Source organism: Triturus cristatus, chromosome 7 (assembly GCF_964204655.1).
Source record: "Triturus cristatus chromosome 7, aTriCri1.1, whole genome shotgun sequence".
Taxonomy (NCBI): domain Eukaryota; kingdom Metazoa; phylum Chordata; class Amphibia; order Caudata; family Salamandridae; genus Triturus; species Triturus cristatus.
The window spans coordinates 178,524,083-178,549,074 of NC_140590.1; the positions used below are offsets into that span (position 1 = coordinate 178,524,083).

A 24,992-nucleotide genomic window follows, 5' to 3' on the forward strand; every position below is an offset into this window, starting at 1 on the left:
CTCTACATGCCTACTGCTCTGCAAGGACTAACCCCCCGATTCTTGTGCCTTTGTACTGCTTTATCTACATATTTTCTCAGAGATGTGTCCTTGCAATACAGGTCTGTGACTCTCCATTTCTGCTGTATCAAATTATATTTCTCTATTCTACTAAGCTTGTGTGTACTTCCCTACCCCCAGGTCCTGACACTATTTGCGCAGTTTTTCTGTTCTACTATTGAAGAAAACTTAAGCCTGTAATTTTCCTTTAACACATACGTCTGTACACGTCTTTCTGCTAATGCTTGCATTGACATGATGGGGCCTCCTTCATTTTCTTCATTCATTATAATGCCCCCTCTCTCCTCCTTGGTACCATACAATCCTCACACCTGATCTCCCAGGGCAGCCTGCACTTCTCATGCCAAAGATCCATGATTTCCAGTTCCCCCGTCTCCTCCTAGAAACCATGCAATCCTCACACCTCATCTCCTGAGGCAGCCTGCACTTCTCAGGCTTAAGACCCACAATTCCAGTTCCCCCTGTATCCACCTAGAAATCATGCAGTCCTCACACCTCATCTCCTGAGGCAGCCTGCACTTCTCAGGCTTAAGACCCACAATTCCAGTTCCCCCTGTCTCCACCTCGAAATCATGCAGTCTTCACACCTGATCTCCTGAGGCAGCCTGCACTTCTCAGGCTAAATATCCATGATCCCCAGTTCCCTCCCTCCCCTCCTAGAAACCATGCAATCCTCACAGATGGTCTCCTGCGACAGCCTGCACTTTTCTGGCCTAAGATCCACAATTCGCTGTTTCCCCCTCTCTCCAACACACATTTCTGACTTGTATATCCTCTTTCCTAACCCCCATGTTGTTCCTTCTTTTTCAGCAATGGGTGACAATAAGCTCCTGCTGCTATGGGCCCTACTGGCCGTCCTGTGCGGTAAGTATAAAACAGAATCTCTTCCACTGATCTGGAGCTGCTGCTCTCACTTCTTGAGGGCATGTAGAGCTTACACGTGCCAATTGCACAAATGCTTCCAATGAATGGGCATAAGAGGCGTGTATTGTCAACAATAGAATGACCAGTTTCTTGTGTATAAAAGAGACAATGGGAAAATGTCTGTAGAGGGAAGAACACTGCACACTGATCCCTAATTACACTTGTGCAATGCTGCTCACAATGCATATCAGTTATACCCAACCAAGCATATTTTCAGCAGCCTCCTAAAGATTCTGTGCATACATAAAATATTATAATTGATAAGAGTGAGAGTAGATTCCTTGCTATGGAAAGCTAAGCCCTTCGAGCCAGCTGGCCCTTCATAGAGCTGCTCTCAAAACGCACTATATATCCTGACGAATCTGCCTGGCTTTCGTCTGTGAACAAAACCCACCTGTTAAAGGTTCTGTTTGTGCATGTACACCACAAGCATCAAATATGAGTCTGACACAGGATCCGCAAAGCCTCCTTTAGATGGTTTACATTCACTTTAAGGTCTAATTACATTGTGATTAGAATAAAACACATGGGACTGAGATAAGACATCAATATTAAATCCAAAGACATTGTCGATAGCAATTTACAATGTAAGATACTGATGATGAGCAGAGCTGGGGAGACAAACAGTTCATGTCATTGAGGAAAAGTGCTCAATAGATACTCTCTGACTAACTGGTTTTTGATTATTTATGTAAAACTCACTGTAATGCTTCTACTGTTAATGTTTGTGAAAAGGAGGTTGCCAACCACCCTTGTTATCTAATTGATAATCCTTATATCAGTTTCAACTTGTTAATTGAACTACTTATCATTGTTTGGTAGTATACAAGTGCTTATTATTTTTTTAATGACACCTCTCTTTATATTTCCTTCATTTCCATTTTCTTCTGTCCCTTTCTATTGTTTATTTTACTTGCACCTTTGTAACATTTAAAATGGAATCTTTATCATATTGTTAATATCGCTAAGTACTAATAATACTCTGGTTTGCTCATAAGCTTTCATTTGGTAGCCAGGTCACGATTCTAGCAAAGAAGTGTGTTGGGATCCTAAAAACCCTAAAAAAGATCCTTGGACTTCTCCCAGGGACCGCTCAGAAAACAGTATATTAGGCCCTGATTACATCTAGGCTGGACTACTGCAATGTCCTATATCTGGAAGTCTCACAGTCTTGACTGGCAAGACTCCAACTTGCACACAATAAGGAGCTATAGAGGGAAATAGACCCAGGTCGCCCTCCTCTCAATCGATAATCATCTACACAGGCCTAGGTCTCTGAAGGTGTAATCACCATAGACTGTGGTTCAAATCCTATAACTTTAGGTATTTTATACTCCCCGTTTTTCTAAATTTGAGGTAGTCACCAACAGCTATCCACCTTTAATTTCTAATTTATAAAAAATAAGGCAAGAGTTTTACTTCCGGCAATCCCCCTAATGGACCTCACAGTGTAAAAACTCACATGTAGAATACACCAAGTGTTTTTATCAATCCTATGAAAAAATTCTATGAAAAAAATGTGAAAAAAATGTGAAAGAAGCAGGATGACACCTCACGTGCGCAACACCGATTGAGCTCGCTGATTGGTACTCATCAGCTCTGCCCACTTTTATCATCATCGGTTGTCATCATGCTCCAAAAATAAAACAAAGTGTCCACAAAGATAAACCCAAAATGTGAAGGTAAGTAAATCACATACCAAGATGCGACTGAATTGTGAAGATAAAAAATGGAGAAGATGCACCCTCTATAGGTCAAACTTTATTCCTCCTTAGATGTGCACCCAATTCAAAGCTTAAAAAGGTTGCTTAATATGCATACCATTGTGTTGTGCCAACATGTTTCATCGCCAAAGATATTTGTAGCGATTTCGTCAGGGCAACTACAGTCGCTTGGCACAAGTCGGGGACACTTCTTAATAAAGCGCATAGTTACTTCTAACGAGGTGTCCTAGCGCTAAGGTTTTGCTCCCAGCACTGATCCATCACCAACCAAAACAACTTTAATAAGATCGATCTGACTAATCACGTTTTTAGTTTTTTGTTCGGGAAGATAGTTCCTTTTTTTCCTGTTGGAGATGGGGAGAGAATGCCACATCTTGGGTGCTAAAAAAACTAAAAGAGCATTCCCCAGTGCATACTCTTTTTACAACAGGAATGCAGGCCAAAAGAGCTCCTGCTGAGTCTAGATTTCTTTCAAGGAGCATAGGATTTAACATAGGGATGCAAATAGTAAGGGCCTCTGTTATTGAAGATTCTATAGAGGTGGCACATGGCTTTAAAAAAAGAGTCTTTTTCTCACAGACTGCCAGCGCAATTTAGTAAGAGCAGGGCCCATAGAAGTCCACCCTGGAAGGCTCAACAGAAGACGAGTGGCCACGTTCTGGCCAAGTTGGAGTCTTAATCATCTACACAGGCCTAGGTCTCTGAAGGTGTAATCACCATAGACTGTGGTTCAAATCCTATAACCTTAGGTATTTTATACTCCCCGTTTTTCTAAATTTGAGGTAGTCACCAACAGCTATCCACCTTTAATTTCTAATTTACCTGACCGGTGGACACAAGGAGCTCCGTGAGGCTTTGGGTGATTTGCATCACAGCTGAATGCGGAACCACTACGAGGACTCACATATGGAGCCCGTGTGTGACCTGTAAAAACGAGCTGGTACGCGAGGCCAGAGCTCAAGAAGGTCCCCGAATGAAATTTTATAAATTACTTTATTATTATTATTTTTGGTCGTATTGTTACCTGATGCAACTTTTTTAATTTCATGTCCTTATTTCATTGACTAAAAATTTTCAAACTAAAAAAGTATGTAATGTATGATCTGCACATTGAGTGGAGCAGTGGAAAAGTGGTAACTATTCTATTTAGAGCAAGCATTTGCAATGCAATAGATCTCGCATTCACGCAAGTTTGAGCACTTGGCATTGTAAATGATAATGCCTTTTATTTATATTTTGGGTTTGTCATTGTCATTTACGATACTAATAGCTTAAACTCTCGCAAATGCGAGACCTATTGCATTACAATAAAGGGCCTTTTCGAACGCTTGTTAGATTGTAAATATCAGAGGAAGAGACTGGCCTGCGACGTCTTTAAAGTAGTGATAAATAGTGCAGTGAAGAAGATGTGTAAGTGTTGTAAATTACACAGACATGAAGTGCGTAGTGAGAGTTACATATGATCTGAGCTATGAACACTAACAAAGTGCTACAACACCTTTCACTCTGTGATTACACTGTTGCAGCTCAGGGGAAGAGTGGAAGGGGGGCTATTTCCAGCCCTCTCCATGATTTAAGTGTGCAGTGTGACATTGCATAATGTTATTGCTATATTCAGCCAAATAAAAGACACTCTGGTTGTAGCAGGGCCTTGGCTTTACCCCCTGCTGCAGGATGGGCTATGCTTTATGGCAGGCCTAGAGGGAGGGGGGAACGGTATCGGCTGCAGCTCCCGCCTTGAACTGTGCCCCTGCAATTACTAGTGAGCGAGAGGCGCTGAGGTGGTGGTATTGGTATTGGTGGTGGTGGTGGTATTGGTGGTAGTGGTATTGGTGGATGTACTGGTATGTGTGTTGGTGGTGGTGGTGGTACTGGTATTGGTGGTATTGGTGGTGGTGGAACTGGTATAGGTGGTGGTGGTATTGGTGGTGGTGGTATTATCATGAGTGGTATAGGTGGTGGTATTGGTATTGGTGGTATGGTGGTGGTGACATTGGTGATGTTTGTGGTGGTAGTAGTATTGGTGGTGGTGGTATTGGTGGTGGTAGTATTGGTGGTGGTGGTAGTATTGGAGGTGGTGGTGGAATTGGTGGTTGTATTGGTGGTGGTATTGTTGGTGGTGCTATTGGTGGTGCTATTGGTGGTGGTGGTACTGGTTGTGGTATTCATGGTGGTATTGATGGTATTAGTGGTGGTGTTATTGGTGGTGGTGGTGGTATTGGTGGTAGTGGTGGTATTGGCAGTGGTGGTGATATTGGTGGTGATATTAGAGGTGGTGGTATTGGAGGTGGTGTTATTAGTGGTGGTGGTATTGGTGGTGGTAGTATTGGTGGTGGTATTGGTGGTGGTGGTATTGGTGGTGGTGGTATTGGTGGTGGTGGTGGTGGTACTGGTTGTGGTATTCATGGTGGTATTGATGGTATTAGTGGTGGTGTTATTGGTGGTGGTATTGGTGGTAGTGGTGTTATTGGCATTGGTGGTGATATTAGAGGTGGTGGTATTGGTGGTGGTATTGGATGTGGTGTTAGTGGTGGTGGTATTGGTGGTGGTGGTATTGGTGGTGGTGGTATTGGTGGTGGTTGTATTGGTGGTGATGGTAGTATTGGTGGTGGCGGTATTGGTAGTAATGGTGGTGGTGTTGGTGGTATTGGTGGTTGTGGTATTGGTGGTGGTGGTATTATCATGAGTGGTATAGGTGGTGGTATTGGTGACATGGTGGTGGTGACATTGGTGATGTTTGTGGTGGTAGTAGTATTGGTGGTGGTGGTATTGGTGGTGGTAGTATTGGTGGTGGTGGTAGTATTGGGGGTGGTGGTGGTGGAATTGGTGGGTGTATTGGTGGTGGTATTGTTGGTGGTATTGGTGGTGGTGGTGGTATTGGTGGTGCTATTGGTGGTGGTGGTGGTACTGGTTGTGGTATTCATGGTGGTATTGATGGTATTAGTGGTGGTGTTATTGGTGGTAGTGGTGGTATTGGCAGTGGTGGTGATATTGGTGGTGATATTAGAGGTGGTGGTATTGGAGGTGGCGTTATTAGTGGTGGTGGAATTGGTGGTGGTGGTATTGGTGGTGGTGGTATTGGTGGTGGTTGTATTGGTGGTGATGGTAGTATTGGTGGTGGTGGTATTGGTAGTGATGGTGGTGGTATTGGTGGTGGTGTTGGTGGTATTGGTGGTTGTGGTATTGGTGGTGGTGGTATTGGTGGTGGTAGTATTGGTGGCGATGGTAGTATTGATGATGGTGGTGGTATTGGTAACAATCGCAATGGACCCCACTCCGCTAGCCCCTCCTCCGGGTCGCCCCAAAGGAAGCTGGTACATGAAGTTCTTGAGTGGTTCACCACAGTGGGTGCAAGTAAGTACTTGTTGAACTGATGATCTCTGATGGAGTTCTTGAGTGGTTCACCCCAGTGGGTGCAAGTAAGTACTTGTTGAACTGATGATCTCTAGACCCGATACATGTCCCGGGTTTTAAAATATCGCCCGAGACATGGCTCGGGTTTCAGGATAACTTCCCTCATCAGTAGAGAAAATAGTTAGGGGTGGAAGAGAGGGCCGCCAAGCAACCGTCAAAGGCCTCAGTGCCCGCACAGGCACGCAGGTGCGTCGTCCAGGAGCTCGTCAGCTCAAAGCTCGAGGGAGCCATTTTTAGAAACAATCACAATGGACCGCACTCCGCTAGCCCCTCCTCCGGGTCGCCCCAAGGGAAGCTGGTACATGAAGTTCTTGAGTGGTTCACCCCAGTGGGTGCAAGTAAGTACTTGGTGAACTGATGATCTCTGATGGAGTTCTTGAGTGGTTCACCCCAGTGGGTGCAAGTAAGTACTTGTTGAACTGATGATCTCTAGACCCGATACATGTCCCGGGTTTTAAAATATCGCCCGAGACATGGCTCGGGTTTCGGGATAGCTTCCCTCATCAGTAGAGAAAGTAGTTAGGGGTGGAAGAGAGGGCCGCCAAGCAACCGTCAAAGGCCTCAGTGCCCGCACAGGCACGCAGGTGCGTCGTCCAGGAGCTCGTCAGCTCAAAGCTCGAGGGAGCCATTTTTAGAAACAATCGCAATGGACCGCACTCCGCTAGCCCCTCCTCCGGGTTGCCCCAAGGGAAGCTGGTACATGAAGTTCTTGAGCGGTTCACCCCAGTGGGTGCAAGTAAGTACTTGTTGAACTGATGATCTCTGATGGAGTTCTTGAGTGGTTCACCCCAGTGGGTGCAAGTAAGTACTTGTTGAACTGATGATCTCTAGACCCGATACATGTCCCGGGTTTTAAAATATCGCCCGAGACATGGCTCGGGTTTCGGGATAACTTCCCTCATCAGTAGAGAAAATAGTTAGGGGTGGAAGAGAGGGCCGCCAAGCAACCGTCAAAGGCCTCAGTGCCCGCACAGGCACGCAGGTGCGTCGTCCAGGAGCTCGTCAGCTCAAAGCTCGAGGGAGCCATTTTTAGAAACAATCGCAATGGACCGCACTCCGCTAGCCCCTCCTCCGGGTCGCCCCAAGGGATGCTGGTACATGAAGTTCTTGAGTGGTTCACCCCAGTGGGTTCAAGTAAGTACTTGTTGAACTGATGATCTCTGATGGAGTTCTTGAGTGGTTCACCCCAGTGGGTGCAAGTAAGTACTTGTTGAACTGATGATCTCTAGACCCGATACATGTCCCGGGTTTTAAAATATCGCCCGAGACATGGCTCGGGTTTCGGGATAACTTCCCTCACCAGTAGAGAAAATAGTTAGGGGTGGAAGAGAGGGCCGCCAAGCAACCGTCAAAGGCCTCAGTGCCCGCACAGGCACGCAGGTGCGTCGTCCAGGAGCTCGTCAGCTCAAAGCACGAGGGAGCCATTTTTAGAAACAATCGCAATGGACCGCACTCCGCTAGCCCCTCTTCCGGGTCGCCCCAAGGGAAGCTGGTACATAAAGTTCTTGAGTGGTTCACCCCAGTGGGTGCAAGTAAGTACTTGTTGAACTGATGATCTCTGATGGAGTTCTTGAGTGGTTCACCCCAGTGGGTGCAAGTAAGTACTTGTTGAACTGATGATCTCTAGACCCGATACATGTCCCGGGTTTTAAAATATCGCCCGAGACATGGCTCGGGTTTCGGGATAACTTCCCTCATCAGTAGAGAAAATAGTTAGGGGTGGAAGAGAGGACCGCCAAGCAACCGTCAAAGGCCTCAGTGCCCGCACAGGCACGCAGGTGCGTCGTCCAGGAGCTCGTCAGCTCAAAGCTCGAGGGAGCCATTTTTAGAAACAATCGCAATGGACCACACTCCACTAGCCCCTCCTCCGGGTTGCCCCAAGGGAAGCTGGTACATGAAGTTCTTGAGTGGTTCAAACAAGTGGGTGCAAGTAAGTACTTGTTGAACTGATGATCTCTGATGGAGTTTGTTAGACCTGTCAGCCCTTTGGGTGGTCCCTCCTCATCATTATTTATTTTGTCCCACGTTTGCCTCAAACCCTGTTTGAATTTTTCCTTTTTGGGAACCACCAGACTTTTTCGTGTTGTTGCAGATTCAGGGAGCCATTTTAGCTACCCCTGAAACTTCTGTCTGGAGGCCTGAAGCACAAAATGGTGGCCACCTGTGACATCACCAGCATCCACTGGAACCTGCTAGCACCTTCCAGAACATTCCAGAACCCTGTGACAGTTGGAGGCGGTTTAGAATGTTGGGAAGCTAAGACAGAGAGTTGGCAGTTGGAGCTGGCAGTTGGCACCTGACTGGTGAGGAGTGAGCAGCAGAAACTTGAAGGAGGAAGGAGTGAAGCAGCAGGGGTGGAAACTTGTGCCTGGAGTGGGGTCCATAAACCCACCCTTGATACTAGTCCCTACTGACGGAGCCCAGCCTAGAGCCCTGTGTGGGAAGAAGTCAGAAAAACCATCCTGAGGACCTGGACAGCAGGAACAGGCCTTAGAAACAAGAGAACAGCAAGATCCTGACCTGGAAGCTGGTTTCCCTGAAGTCCGACGTCGAGTAGCCTAAGACCTGGAGCCCGAGGTGGAGAAGCGGCGCTGACTGGAAAAGCAGACGTCGTACCCGGAGCCGCCAGAGGTCGAGAAAGGGCGCCGTCAGAGGTCGTGAGGAATACCAGAGGTCGAGGAGGAAGTCACCCGAGGTCGAGTGAGCGGCGTCATCGGAGGAGTGAAGTCCGCCCTCCGGAGTCGTCGGAGACCGAGGTGAAGGGTAACGGAGGTCGGGAGTGAGGATCGCACTCCGGAGTCGCCGGAACCTGTGAGAATCGTGCCGGAGGTCGGGAGTGGGGGTCGCACTCCGGAGTCGCCGGAAACCTGTGAGGAGCACCGGAGGTCGGGAGTGAGGATCGCACTCCGGAGCCGCCGGAAGTCGACATCGAGGCAAGGCCGGCCGACGTCATCGAATCCGAGGTCGCCATCGGACCGGAGCCGCCCGAAGTCGACATCGAGTAAAGACTGCCCGACGCCATCGAATCGGAGGTCGAGGTCGAACCGAGGCTGCTGACATCGAGACCGGAGCCGCCTGCCGGCGTCGTCAAAGAACTGACATTGTGCCGAGGCCGCCGACATCGAGCTGGAACCGCCTCACGGCATCGACACGACTCCAGCGGCGTCGGAGCATCAGAAAAAGGGCAGTAAGTGGAGTAGAGGGCGCCTAAGGCCCTGTGGAGACCTGAGAGACTGCTCTAAGGGGCTAGGGAGGTGCTGGAACCAACCTGACTGTGCCAGGGGTGAACTGGGACTAATCTAGAGAAGTTGTGTGGAGAGAGAGAGCCAGGTCTCTGGTATTTTCCCCCTTTATCTACCTCAGTTTAGGCCTCAGCCTTGACCAAGCCAGGGAGTAGACACCCCCAAGCCTTCCACATCCCCACAAGCTGTGCCTGGGCCAAATCAGCCCTTAGGAATTCAAAAGTGATCTGATTCCATGAGTGTCACTGTCAGCTTTTAAGTATTTATTAGGGGCATTGTATTTATTGTATTTAACCTATTTATTGTTCCACTGTATTTATTGGTCCACAGTATTTATTGATGCACAATACTTATTGGTTACAGTATTTATTGCCTCAGAATATTTAATTGCCTGTCTGTATTGCACTTTTATTTATGCCTTCAGTATTTATGATCACCCCTATTTATTGAATCATTAAGCCAGTATTTACTTGACCTGCCCTTTCTAAAAAGTTTGTATATTGTGATTGTTATTTATTTTATCCAATCAGCAACTAAGAGAAAAAGCAGATAAAGAGAGTTATTTTCATAATTTTTACGGTGTAGAGTCGTTTTTGGAACGGATGCACGCATGGTTATTGTTTGGGTATGTTGTATGCTTAGCACGGAGCCTGATTCTTGACCACTCGAGCCAAGCTACCACAGTGTGTCCGGAAGACCACCACCACCCTTTCTAGTGTGGGAGTGGTTTTCCAACATAAATTGGTGTTCAGTGGTGGGATAGAGCTGTGCCTACGCATACTCAACAATAACTGTGGGTAGTCCATAGGCCTACACCGGGAGTTTTCTCAAGAGCGGCCTTCCTAATTGTGGGTTTTTGTTTTTTCCAAATTTACTCTGGTGGTGGGAGGAGGTATTATTAAAGGTACCCCCCTGCATAGTTACTGCACAAAAACCTGTCCTCTAACCTGAGTGGGCAAGATGGAGTTTGTACTAGAAAATCTAGAAACGTACACTGTGGCCCAACTCAGGGAGTTTTGCCAGCGGGAGGGGGTGTACTGTCCCCCAGGAGCAAAGAAGGGTGCACTCCAAACCAGCTTAAGGGCTTGGGGGGAGGCACGCCGAGAAAGCAAGGCTGAGGAGGAAGACAGGGATGGAGAGCCTGACCCCGAGGGGGCTGAGATGTACCAACCTGAGGTGGGGAACCTGTCAGCGGGGCCCAGGACCATTTCTAGGAAGGGCAGCAGTGCCTCTAGCGGTGGCTTGTCTGAAGTGGAGTTAACAGACCGGAGGGAGAAAAGACAGCTCACATGGGACTTAGCAAGGCTGGAGAAGGAGAAGGAGGAGCAGAGGATGGCCCATGAATTACGACTGAAAGAAATAGATCTTCAGATCTTGAGAATCGGGGCACAACCTGTTCCTAATGGTGGCAGCCAAACCCAAGAGAACACCAGGGAACCTAAACCATACCTGCCAAAGGACATAGTAGCTAGCTATGGAGTGGGCGACGATATCGCCAAGTGGCTAGCGGCCTATGAGGTCTCGTTGAGGGCCCATGGGGTTCCAGAGAAGTACTGGGGAGGGGGATTGTACAAGTACATGCCTCCAGCTGGTAGGGATGCTTTATTGGCCCTCGAGGAGGATGAGCGGACCCACTACCCCACCATGAAACTGGCGCTCATCAGAAAGTTTGGACTAACACCTGAAAAGTACAGACAGAAGTTCAGGGGTAGTCACAAACTGGGCACGCAGAATTGGGTGGACTTCCTGGACTATGCAAAGAAGGCAATGGAAGGTTGGATTCAGGGCAGTGAAGTGAGGAACTACGAGGGGCTGTTCGACCTAGTACTGAAGGAACACCTGCTCGAGAAATGTTTCCCTGAACTGCGGCAACACCTGGTGGATAGCAAGCTGACCAGTCCCCGGGAGCTTGCTGAGGAGGCGGACATTTGGGCTAGTACCCGGGTGTCCACAAGGGGGACTGGAGGGGATACTCAAAAGGCCGGACAGGGCGCCCCCCAGAAGAAAGAGGGAAGGGAAAAGAAAAAGGAGTTCTCCAAAGGCCCCCAAAATAACTTCCAAGGGAAGGGAACAGGATTCACCCCTAAGGCTAACCCGCCCAGAAACCCTAATCCTGGCCAGAGTCAGCAGCCAAGGGTTGTCCATTGCTATGAGTGCGGTGGCGTTGGACACTATAAAGGAGATCCGAAGTGCTTGAAACGACCACCCCCTCCCACTGGAGGAAAGACCCCCGGAGTAGCTAGTGTAGTGCTCGGGGAGGAGATGCCCTTAACTAAGGGAAGGGAGTGGGCGGGTGTCACTTTAGTGTCCCTGGGAGAACGGGAGATGGTTCCTAAGATCCAGGTGCCCGCAAATACCGCAAAGTATGGGCAGTGGGTCACCATCAACGGCCAAAGAGGGGAGGCTCTGAGAGACACAGGAGCCAGTATGACTATGGTGCGTAGCCAACTGGTGTCTCCAGAGCAGGTAATTCCCGATGTACTCCACCCAGCCGCGATGGCTGACGGCAGAACAGGCCACTATCCAGTGGCCGAGGTTCCCTTTAAATGGGGGGGGGGTTGCAGGTTCACTTCGAGTTGCCGTAAGCCCTGCCGTGCCAGTTGATTGTCTGCTGGGGAATGACATGGAGCACAACGCTTGGAAGGAGGTGGAATACCGGACTCACACCGAGATGCTGGGTACACCTGACTGGGCCTGTGTTAGCACAAGGTCCGCGACTACCCGAAGAGGGAGTTCATTTCGGCTGGAGCCTAGAACAAAGGCCCAGCCAGCTGCCAGTCAAGGGAAGAACCGAGGACAGGAGGAGCCTGCCTCGGCGTCCCCACCCCGTAGGACGGATAGGCCACCGGAGGTGGTGGACCAGGAGTCTGCGGTGGGGGACGTTACCAACCTGGAGGACCTACCCATCCCGGCCGAGTGGCACGTGGAGGGAGGCCCGTCCAGGGAGGAATTCTGCCAGGGCCAGAGGGAGTGCCCTACCCTTGAGGGGCTGAGGCGACAGGCCGAAGCCCAGGCAGCAGGGAACGTTGAAGGGAACTACAGTGTTTACTGGGAGGATGGCCTCCTCTACAGTGAACCCAAGGCACCCCTACACGGATCGTCACGAGCCTTGGTAGTCCCTCAACGTTACCGAGCCTTCCTTCTGGAGTTGGCTCACGAGATACCATTGGCAGGACACTTGGGGCAAGACAAGACCTTCGCCCGTCTTGTCCCACACTTTTATTGGCCTCAGATGAAAGTGTCGTCCGATACCTACTGCCGGACATGTGTGTCTTGCCAAGCCAGTGGGAAAACAGGGGTGAAGCTGAAAGCTCCCCTGGAACCACTTCCTGTCGTTAGCACCCCCTTTGAAAGGGTGGGCATCGACATTGTGGGTCCGTTAGATCCACCGACTACAGCTGGTCACAGGTTTATCCTGGTTCTGGTGGATCATGCCACACGGTACCCAGAGGCAATACCTCTGAGGACCATAACAGCACCTGTTGTGGCAAGGGCCCTGATGGGAATCTTTACCCGAGTGGGTTTTCCCAAGGAAGTTGTGTCCGACAGGGGGACCAACTTCATGTCAGCGTATATGCGGGCAATGTGGAAGGAGTGTGGAGTGACATACCGGTTCACCACTCCTTACCACCCCCAGACCAATGGTCTGGTGGAGAGGTTTAACAAAACCTTGAAAGGCATGATCAGAAGTCTGCCTGAAAGCCTGCGGAGGAGATGGGACGTCCTCCTACCCTGTTTACTTTTTTCCTACAGGGAAGTGCCACAGAAGGGAGTGGGCTTCAGCCCCTTCGAGCTTCTGTATGGGCACCCTGTACGTGGACCTCTCAACCTGGTGAGAGACGGATGGGAAAGAACTCCCAGAAAGCTTCCCCAGGATGTGGTGAGCTACATGCTGGCCTTCCGGAGCCAAATGGCTAAGTTGTGGAAGCAAGCTTCTGGCAACTTGGAAGCCAGCCAAGCAGTGATGAAGGCGTGGTATGACCACAATGCTCACCCGGTGGAGTTGGAGCCTGGCCAGAAGGTGTGGGTGATCGAACCGGGAGAGCTTAGTGCCCTCCAGGATCGCTGGTCAGGACCCTTTGAGGTGTTGGAGAAGAAGGGTAAGGCTACCTACTTGGTGGACCTGAAGACCCCTCGTCAGCCCCTGCGGGTGCTGCATGCCAACCGCCTCAAACCCCACCACGAGAGGCCCGAAGTCATCTTGATGATGGTGACTGACGGAGGAGAGGACGTGGAAAGCGAGCCTCTCCCTGATTTGTTTGCGTCTCAAGAGAAGGATGGGTCGGTGGAGGGAGTGATTCTCTCCCCATCTCTAACTCCTGAACAGCAGGAGGACTGTCGCCAGGTCCTGGGGCAGTACTCTTCGCTGTTCTCCCTTGTCCCGGGTAGGACTCACCTGTGCGTCCATGACGTGGACACAGGAGACAGCCCACCTGTGAAGTCCAAGATCTACCGGATGTCAGACAAGGTGAAGGCCAGCATTCATAGTGAAGTCACTAAGATGCTGGAGCTAGGAGTGATCGAACCTTCTAGCAGCCCCTGGTCCAGTCCGGTGGTGTTAGTACCAAAAGCTGCACCACCGGGTGCCCAACCAGAACTGAGGTTCTGTGTGGACTATCGGGGACTGAATTCAGTGACCAAAACTGATGCTCATCCGATCCCTAGGGCGGATGAATTGATTGACCGGCTGGGAGCTGCCCAATATCTAAGTACCTTTGACCTTACTTCTGGGTACTGGCAGATCTCTTTGACTGATGGAGCAAGGGAAAGGTCAGCCTTCTCCACGCCCAATGGCCACTACCAGTTCTGTGTGATGCCCTGTGGGCTCAAGAACGCACCTGCCACGTTTCAGCGCCTGGTAAACCAGATCCTCACCGGAATGGAGAGTTTCTCTGCTGCTTATCTGGATGACATAGCCGTCTTCAGTAACAGCTGGGAGGATCACTTGCGTCACCTGCAAGCTGTTCTCCAGGCCCTGAGACAAGCTGGATTGACGATCAAGGCCAGCAAGTGCCAGATCGGGCAGGGGTCGGTAGTGTACCTTGGACACTTGGTGGGTAGGGGAGCGGTGCAACCCCTCCAGGCGAAGATCGAGGCCATCATGGCCTGGAAACCCCCCAAGACACAGACTGAGGTCCGAGCATTTTTGGGCCTCACGGGATACTACCGTCGCTTCGTGAAGGGATACGGTACCATCGTAGCCCCCCTCACGGAGCTCACGTCCAAGAAACAACCTCGACGGGTAGTCTGGACGGAGGCTTGTCAGCAAGCCTTTGAGAGATTGAAGAAAGCCATGTGCGAGGCCCCGGTCTTAAGGGCCCCAGACTTTTCCAAGGAGTTCATTGTCCAGACAGATGCATCAGAACATGGCATTGGGGCAGTGTTATCGCAACTCAACGAAGAGGGTCTGGATCAACCCGTGGTCTTCCTATCCCGGAGACTACTTCCCAGGGAACAGAAGTGGAGTGCAATAGAGCGTGAAGCCTTTGCAGTGGTATGGGCTCTGAAGAAGTTGCGGCCATACCTGTTTGGCTCGCACTTCCTAGTTCAGACCGACCACAGACCCCTTCGTTGGCTGATGCAAATGAAGGGGGAGAATCCCAAGTTGTTGAGGTGGTCTATTTCCCTACAGGGAATGGACTTTCAGGTGGAACATCGGCCTGGAGTGGACCACGCCAATGCAGACGGTCTCTCAAGGTATTTCCGCCTTAGTGATGAGAACTCCCAAGGGGTTGGGTAGCTCTCCCCACTTTCAGCTGGGGGGACGCGTGTTAGACCTGTCAGCCCTTTGGGTGGTCCCTCCTCATCATTATTTATTTTGTCCCACTTTTGCCTCAAACCCTGTTTGAATTTTTCCTTTTTGGGAACCACCAGACTTTTTCGTGTTGTTGCAGATTCAGGGAGCCATTTTAGCTACCCCTGAAACTTCTGTCTGGAGGCCTGAAGCACAAAATGGTGGCCACCTGTGACATCACCAGCATCCACTGGAACCTGCTAGCACCTTCCAGAACATTCCAGAACCCTGTGACAGTTGGAGGCGGTTTAGAATGTTGGGAAGCTAAGACAGAGAGTTGGCAGTTGGAGCTGGCAGTTGGCACCTGACTGGTGAGGAGTGAGCAGCAGAAACTTGAAGGAGGAAGGAGTGAAGCAGCAGGGGTGGAAACTTGTGCCTGGAGTGGGGTCCATAAACCCACCCTTGATACTAGTCCCTACTGACGGAGCCCAGCCTAGAGCCCTGTGTGGGAAGAAGTCAGAAAAACCATCCTGAGGACCTGGACAGCAGGAACAGGCCTTAGAAACAAGAGAACAGCAAGATCCTGACCTGGAAGCTGGTTTCCCTGAAGTCCGACGTCGAGTAGCCTAAGACCTGGAGCCCGAGGTGGAGAAGCGGCGCTGACTGGAAAAGCAGACGTCGTACCCGGAGCCGCCAGAGGTCGAGAAAGGGCGCCGTCAGAGGTCGTGAGGAATACCAGAGGTCGAGGAGGAAGTCACCCGAGGTCGAGTGAGCGGCGTCATCGGAGGAGTGAAGTCCGCCCTCCGGAGTCGTCAGAGACCGAGGTGAAGGGTAACGGAGGTCGGGAGTGAGGATCGCACTCCGGAGTCGCCGGAACCTGTGAGAATCGTGCCGGAGGTCGGGAGTGGGGGTCGCACTCCGGAGTCGCCGGAAACCTGTGAGGAGCACCGGAGGTCGGGAGTGAGGATCGCACTCCGGAGCCGCCGGAAGTCGACATCGAGGCAAGGCCGGCCGACGTCATCGAATCCGAGGTCGCCATCGGACCGGAGCCGCCCGAAGTCGACATCGAGTAAAGACTGCCCGACGCCATCGAATCGGAGGTCGAGGTCGAACCGAGGCTGCTGACATCGAGACCGGAGCCGCCTGCCGGCGTCGTCAAAGAACTGACATTGTGCCGAGGCCGCCGACATCGAGCTGGAACCGCCTCACGGCATCGACACGACTCCAGCGGCGTCGGAGCATCAGAAAAAGGGCAGTAAGTGGAGTAGAGGGCGCCTAAGGCCCTGTGGAGACCTGAGAGACTGCTCTAAGGGGCTAGGGAGGTGCTGGAACCAACCTGACTGTGCCAGGGGTGAACTGGGACTAATCTAGAGAAGTTGTGTGGAGAGAGAGAGCCAGGTCTCTGGTATTTTCCCCCTTTATCTACCTCAGTTTAGGCCTCAGCCTTGACCAAGCCAGGGAGTAGACACCCCCAAGCCTTCCACATCCCCACAAGCTGTGCCTGGGCCAAATCAGCCCTTAGGAATTCAAAAGTGATCTGATTCCATGAGTGTCACTGTCAGCTTTTAAGTATTTATTAGGGGCATTGTATTTATTGTATTTAACCTATTTATTGTTCCACTGTATTTATTGGTCCACAGTATTTATTGATGCACAATACTTATTGGTTACAGTATTTATTGCCTCAGAATATTTAATTGCCTGTCTGTATTGCACTTTTATTTATGCCTTCAGTATTTATGATCACCCCTATTTATTGAATCATTAAGCCAGTATTTACTTGACCTGCCCTTTCTAAAAAGTTTGTATATTGTGATTGTTATTTATTTTATCCAATCAGCAACTAAGAGAAAAAGCAGATAAAGAGAGTTATTTTCATAATTTTTACGGTGTAGAGTCGTTTTTGGAACGGATGCACGCATGGTTATTGTTTGGGTATGTTGTATGCTTAGCACGGAGCCTGATTCTTGACCACTCGAGCCAAGCTACCACAGTGTGTCCGGAAGACCACCACCACCCTTTCTAGTGTGGGAGTGGTTTTCCAACAGAGTTCTTGAGTGGTTCACCATAGTGGGTGCAAGTAAGTACTTGTTGAACTGATGATCTCTAGACCCAATACATGTCCCGGGTTTTAAAATATCGCCCGAGACATGGCTCGGGTTTCGGGATAACTTCCCTCATCAGTAGAGAAAATAATTAGGGGTGGAAGAGAGGGCCGCCAAGCAACCGTCAAAGACCTCAGTGCCCGCACAGGCACGCAGGTGCGTCGTCCAGGAGCTCGTCAGCTCAAAGCTCGAGGGAGCCATTTTTAGAAACAATCGCAATGGACCGCACTCCGCTAGCCCCTCCTCCGGGTCGCCCCAAGGGATGCTGGTACATGAAGTTCTTGAGTGGTTCACCCCAGTGGGTGCAAGTAAGTACTTGTTGAACTGATGATCTCTGATGGAGTTCTTGAGTGGTTCACCCCAGTGGGTGCAAGTAAGTACTTGTTGAACTGATGATCTCTAGACCCGATACATGTCCCGGGTTTTAAAATATCGCCTGAGACATGGCTCGGGTTTCGGGATAACTTCCCTCATCAGTAGAGAAAATAGTTAGGGGTGGAAGAGAGGGCCACCAAGCAACCGTCAAAGGCCTCAGTGCCCGCACAGGCACGCAGGTGCGTCGTCCAGGAGCTCGTCAGCTCAAAGCTCGAGGGAGCCATTTTTAGAAACAATCGCAATGGACCCAACTCCGCTAGCCCCTCCTCCGGGTCGCCCCAAGGGAAGCTGGTACATGAAGTTCTTGAGTGGTTCACCCCAGTGGGTGCAATTAAGTACTTGTTGAACTGATGATCTCTGATGGAGTTCTTGAGTGGTTCACCCCAGTGGGTGCAAGTAAGTACTTGTTGAACTGATGATCTCTAGACCCGATACATGTCCCGGGTTTTAAAATATCACCCGAGACATGGCTCGGGTTTCGGGATAACTTCCCTCATCAGTAGAGAAAATAGTTAGGGGTGGAAGAGAGGGCCGCCAAGCAACCGTCAAAGGCCTCAGTGCCCGCACAGGCACGCAGGTGCGTCGTCCAGGAGCTCGTCAGCTCCAAAGCTCGAGGGAGCCATATTTAGATACAACCGCAATGGACCGCACTCCGCTAGCCCCTCCTCCGGGTCGCCCCAAGGGAAGCTGGTACATGAAGTTCTTGAGTGGTTCACCCCAGTGGGTGCAAGTAAGTACTTGTTGAACTGATGATCTCTGATGGAGTTCTTGAGTGGTTTACCCCAGTGGGTGCAAGTAAGTACTTGTTGAACTGATGATCTCTAGACCCGATACATGTCCCGGGTTTTAAAATATCGCCCGAGACATGGCTCGGGTTTCGGGATAACTTCCCTCATCAGTAGAGAAAATAGTTAGGGGTGGAAGAGAGGGCCGCCAAGCAACCGTCAAAGGCCTCAGTGCCCACACAGGCACGCAGGTGCGTCGTCCAGGAGCTCGTCAGCTCAAAGCTCGAGGGAGCCATTTTTAGAAACAATCGCAATGGACCGCACTCCGCTAGCCCCTCCTCCGGGTCGCCCCAAGGGAAGCTGGTACATGAAGTTCTTGAGTGGTTCAACCCAGTGGGTGCAAGTAAGTACTTGTTGAACTGATGATCTATGATGGAGTTCTTGAGTGGTTCACCTCAGTGGGTGCAAGTAAGTACTTGTTGAACTGATGATCTCTAGACCCGATACATGTCTCGGGTTTTAAAATATCGCCCGAGACATGGCTCGGGTTTCGGGATAACTTCCCTCATCAGTAGAGAAAATAGTTAGGGGTGGAAGAGAGGGCCGCCAAGCAACGGTCAAAGGCCTCAGTGCCCGCACAGGCACGCAGGTGCGTCGTCTAGGAGCTCGTCAGCTCAAAGGAGCTATTTTTAGAAACGATCGCAATGGACCGCACTCCACTAGCCCCTCCTCCGGGTCGCCCCAAGGGAAGCTGGTACATGAAGTTCTTGAGTGGTTCACCCCAGTGGGTGCAAGTAAGTACTTGTTGAACTGATGATCTCTAGACCCGATACATGTCCCGGGTTTTAAAATATCGCCCGAGACATGGCTCGGGTTTCGGGATAACTTCCCTCATCAGTAGAGAAAATAGTTAGGGGTGGAAGAGAGGGCCGCCAAGCAACCGTCAAAGGCCTCAGTGCCCGCACAGGCACGCAGGTGCGTTGTCCAGGAGCTCGTCAGCTCAAAGCTCGAGGGAGCCATTTTTAGAAACAATCGCAATGGACCGCACTCCGCTAGCCCCTCCTCCGGGTCGCCCCAAGGGAAGCTGGTACCTGCAGTTCTTGAGTGGTTCACCCCAGTGAGTGCAAGTAATTACTTGTTGAACTGATGATCTCTGATGGAGTTCTTGAGTGGTTCACCCCAGTGGGTGCAAGTAAGTACTTGTTGAACTGATGATCTCTAGACCCGATACATGTCCCGGTTTTAAAATATCGCCCGAGACATGGCTCGGGTTTCGGGATAACTTCCCTCATCAGTAGAGAAAATAGTTAGGGGTGGAAGAGAGGGCCGCCAAGCAACCGTCAAAGGCCTCAGTGCCCGCACAGGCACGCAGGTGCGTCGTCCAGGAGCTCGTCAGCTCAGAGCTCGAGGGAGCCATTTTTAGAAACAATTGCAATGGACCGCACTCCGCTAGCCCCTCCTTCGGGTCGCCCCAAGGGAAGCTGGTACATGAAGTTCTTGAGTGGTTCACCCCAGTGGGTGCAAGTAAGTACTTGTTGAACTGATGATCTCTGATGGAGTTCTTGAGTGGTTCACCCCAGTGGGTGCAAGTAAGTACTTGTTGAACTGATGATCTCTAGACCCGATACATGTCCCGGGTTTTAAAATATCGCCCGAGACATGGCTCGGGTTTCGGGATAACTTCCCTCATCAGTAGAGAAAATAGTTAGGGGTGGAAGAGAGGGCCGCCAAGCAACCGTCAAAGGCCTCATTGCCCGCACAGGCACGCAGGTGCGTCGTCTAGGAGCTCCTCAGCTGGTGGTATTGGTGGTGGTATTGGTAGTGATGGTGGTGGTATTGGTGGTGGTGGTGTTGGTGGTATTGGTAATGATGGTGGTGGTGTTGGTGGTGGTATTGTTGGTGGTATTGGTATTGGTGGTATTGGCGGTGGTATTGGTGGTGGTATTGGTATTGGTGGTATTGGCGGTGGGATTGGCTGTGGTATTGGTGATGTATTGAAGGTGGTGGTATTAGTAGTGGTGGTATTGGTGGTGGTATTAGTGGTGGTATTGGTGGGGGTATTAGTGGCAGTATTGGTGGTGGTATTGGTGGTGGTATTGGTGGTATTGATGGTAGTGATATTGGTATTGGTGGTAGTAGTATTGCTACTGGTGTTGGTATTGGTGGTGGTACAATGATATTTGGTTGTTTTGGTGATGGTATTAATGGTGGTATTGGTGTTGTTATTGGTGGCAGTGGAATTGGTGGTGGTGGTGATATTATTGGTGGTGGTGGTGGTATTGGTGGTGGTTTTATGGTGGTGGTGGTATTGGTGATATTGGGTTTGGAGGTGGTATTGGTGATGGTGGTATTGGTGGTGGTGGTATTGGTAGAGGGGGTATTGGTGGTGGTGGAAGTATTGGTTGTAGTATTGGTGATGGTATTTGTGGTGATGGTGGTGGCGGTATTGGTGGTGGTGTTGATGGTATTGGTGGGTGTATTGGTTGTGGTATTAGTGGTGGTATTGGTGGTGGTTGTGGTATTGGTTGTAGTATTGGTGGTGGTATTGGTGGTGGGGGTATTAGTGGTGTTGGTATTGGTGGTGGTGAATGTATTGGTATTGCTGGTGGTATTGGTGGTGGTGGAATTGGTATTGGTGGTGGTATTGATGGTGGTATTGGTGCTGGTATTGGTGGCAGTGGTATTGATGGTGGTGGTATTGGTGGTGGAGGTTGTATTGGTGGTATTTGTGATGGTGTTGGTAGTATTGATGGTGTTCGTATTGGTGGTGGTGGAATTGGTGATGGTAGTGGTGGTATTAGTGGTATTGGTGGTGGTAGTGGTATTGGTGGTGGTAGTGGTATTGGTTGTGGGGGTATTGGTGGTGATGGTATTGGTGGTTGTATTGGTGGTGGTGGTATTGGTGCTGATATTGTTGCTGGTGGTATTGGTGCTGGTATTGTTGGTGGTGGCATCGGTGAAGGGCGGGGCCCTCTAGGGTCAGGCGGGTTCTCTTACAACTACCTGCTATGCCTTCCCAAATGAAGAGTCGATCAGACAGTAGAGAATGAAACACAGAGTACGCTAATACATAATGAACCTCTCTGGAGACTTCGGCCACGCCTCTGGTGGAAAACTCCAGGATTGAGCCGGGCATAAATAAAGGAGATACAGAGATGAGCTAGCACCTGCCAGAGGGGTGCACTATCAGTATATCAAGGCCACTGTGCTGAGTCTCAGCGTCTCCTAACGTGGGAGCAAAACTACATGTATACAATGGAATGCGAAAGCAGAATAATTCTGTTAGTAAGTCGAGTTGCAGCATTGAACGAGAATGAAAATAATAACGAAGTACAGTGTTCTGCTGAGGCAAATGATTCTAAATACTAAGGCCTAATACGAGCACAGCCCAGGGAGTCTAATAAGGGTTATGAAATACAAAATAGAGTCACGCTAGCTAATCGAAGACCTATATGCTGCAAGGATAACTCAGTGGGTTACATTGGGCAAGTACAAATGCATGTATTTTAGACACACAATGCTAACCTAATATAACATAACAAGTACATTATGGGAGAGGGGAATTTCAAATCTAACATCGGTGGCGGTATTGGTGGTGTTGGTGGTATTGGTGGTGGAGCTGGTATTGGTGGTGGTGGTATTGGTGGTATTCATGATGGTATTGGTGGTGGTATTGGTGGTGGTATTGACGGTGTTGTTGGTGGTGGTATTGGTGGTGGTATTGGTGGTGGTGGTATTGGTGGTTGTGGTATTTATGGTGGTGGTATTGGTGGTGGTACTGGTGGTGGTATTGTTGGGGGTATCGGTGGTGGTATAGGTGGTGGTGGTATTGGTGGTGGTATTGGTGGAGGTGGTGGTATTGGTGGTGGTGGATTTGTTAAGAGAACAGGCATTTGAAAACAACCCGTCAGGTGGCTTTAGTTCAGATGACATGTAACACAGGTGTGTTGTTGTCAGCTACAGCCCATTAGCACAGGATTATGTGCTACCTGGATTTCACATGACTTAATTAGCTAATTATTTCTAAATCCATTTTACTTGGGGGGTTGAAACAGACACAAGATAAAGCCCGGGGTAAAGAGATTGAAAGCATGCACCCGTGTTACGGGGAAGGCAATGCTGCTTAAAAAACACAAGCGGTTTCAGCTGAAGCAGCGCATGTACGGTCTGCAGTAAGAGAAACTCAATAAAGTAAATAGTGCTTACAGACTAAATAACAGGTCCCGTGTAACAACCAAAGTAATAGGGCCAGTAGCAAATGAAGACAAGGCCATACTAAGGCGGGACTAACAAGCCTATTAACGAATCCGAAGGCCGCATTTACAAAATACAATGACACAAGCCAATGAAAAATAGAGTGGGCGCAGCTTCTCTCAAATACTCTACTACAGCAGTCTCGCAGAGTGAGCAGTGCATGCGCGATGCCACTAGGCTCAACCTAAATATGGAAAGGAGACACAAATTCCATTAAGGTCAACTTAAAATTATTTTCTCAGAAATTAAACATCTGTCAACAGACAACAACACCGAGAGACAAGATTTGATTTACATCCACATCTCCATGCCCCTGTTATTGACCAATACAGCATAGCCTCATGGGGGCACAGATGCAAAATCTTATCTTGAATCAAGCTGCATCAAAGGTGGTTCGACCACCACTACACGATGCAAGGGATGAGATTATTGGTCGCATCTTGACTCCTGGGGACCTGGGGTAGGGTAACATTCAGGCACATCCATAAACATCAACAGACTTGTGCTTCTATACATGGTTAAATAATATAGAAGGTGATTTAGTCCGGTATTACGCTGTTGTTCCTTCTATGGGTCCCCGTCCATTCTCCGGTCTTAGTGGATAGAGCAATACTGAAAAAATAGCGGCAGCTAGGACATATTAGTCACTGCACCACCTATCAATCAATCAATCATAGCATTTGTAAAGCGCACTACATACCTGTGAGGGTCTCAAGGCTCTGGGGGGGGGGAATGGTGCTACTGTTCGAAGAGCCAGGTCTTGAAGAGTCTCCTAAAGTATTTACAAGTATATGGTAAACATCAGAATTGCCCTCCTCAAATGGCCAACTGCCAAATGGTCATAACGTGTACAAATAAATAACAGGTGTTTAGCTTGGAATGCTCCTGCCTGCGTTCTACGTCTTTTGTTCACAACTGGTTGTATATAGGAAAGTCCCCGTCAGTATATACAGTACAAATGATTCTGAAATTCACTATTGATTCAAAGTAGTCCTTAGTTCCAATTTGTAAATTGAAGTGTTCGGCAAAGCCGTCCGTTCCGCAGGAGTGTTCCAAGCTGTACACATGCACTACTGTCGGTTTAAAAATCGATCTGCCCTGAAGAAGCCCATGTTTGGGTGAAACATGTTGGTTGCATACATCAGTCTTAATATCAAGAAAAACAATTAAAGGAACTTTCAAGCATAACTGGACTTGTCTAATATGTCATAAATTAATATCTGGAATTTAACAGTTTTTTATTGCCTCTCATTCTGTTATTTTTTGGGATATAGCAATGCATGGAAAGAGAATTGCCAATTGGGAAGTGAAATATGAACAGACATGCATACTGTTCATTAGAGGTGCAGTGGTTCTCATTGCCTCCTCAAGGGTAAACCCAACAATCTGCCCCAAACAAAGAAATATTGGGGCCGGTTCAGAGAACTATTCTTAGACAAAATCCTAAATTTACTAGGTTAGGATTTTGTCTTAAATTAAACTTGTTAAACTTAAGTTTGTCTTACGTTTTGGTCTTAAGACAAAATACTAACTCAAGGCAAAATCCTAATTGAAGACAAAATCCTAACTTTACTACTACTAAATGCCTTCTGTGAATACCAAAAGTAGTAAGTTTAGGATTTTGTCTCAGATTTGCATAGAGTCACTACATTTATTGTTGGAAGCTTCAGGCAGTCCTTGGGATTAATACCTCACATTGACTGGTTTACTGCAACGCCATGTATAGGGTTTCCTTTTGGCACCTTCTCAGAAGAAGAATGGGGTGTGAAGACGTCTGAAATCACCCACTTTGTTTCTTTTTAGGCTGACATTCTTTTTTTTGTCTTGCAATGAAAGGTTTGACAAAGGCTTACAAGTCTGAGTTAAGAAAGTGGCCATCTATGTTTAAACACAACACCCACTTTTCCGAATATATGCTTGGAACAATACCAAAATGGGGATGAGCATATTGGACAAACCATCCATTGCATACATAGGTATCAATACACATGTAACTCTATGAATCAGGGTTGCAACCTAAAATTCGATTTTGTTCTAGAATATGTTCACTAAATTGTGAGCAGTCCCCAAATATGGCTTTGTAGGAAATGTAGTTGTCCAAATTGTCTCTTTATCAGCAGGGCCGGCTGGCAAAGCTCTGTTAAATAATAGTTGTTGGCTTTTGTAGAAATTAGATTTCCTTTTTAGGTCGAGCCTAGTGCAGCGCGCATGCGCTGCTCGCGAGACTTTATGTAAGGACTTTAGAAATCTCACCACAGGCTCGCACACGCTCGTGCGTGTGCTTTTGGTTTTGTCCTAGGCTTTTGGCCTTTGCGTGCGTCTTTTTAACAAAGACAGCACGCAATTGGGCAACGGCAGGCGCATGTCCCGCCTTTCCTCCGCCCACGGTCTATTGCATGCGGTTACCCGCACAGGCACCATCTGGTTTGAATTAT

General features: G+C 49.1%; 1 protein-coding gene across 1 annotated transcript in view; it reads left to right on the plus strand.

Annotated features, from left to right (window-relative positions):
* Positions 1–870: 870 nt before the first annotated feature.
* Positions 871–24,992, plus strand: part of LOC146809162 (IgGFc-binding protein-like) — a 272,114-nt gene continuing 247,992 nt past the window's right edge. The window contains exon 1 of the mRNA XM_085615956.1: positions 871–924. Coding sequence (XP_085472082.1) covers positions 873–924 — 52 coding nt within the window. The 5' untranslated portion in view covers positions 871–872. The remainder of the gene's footprint in view (positions 925–24,992) is intronic.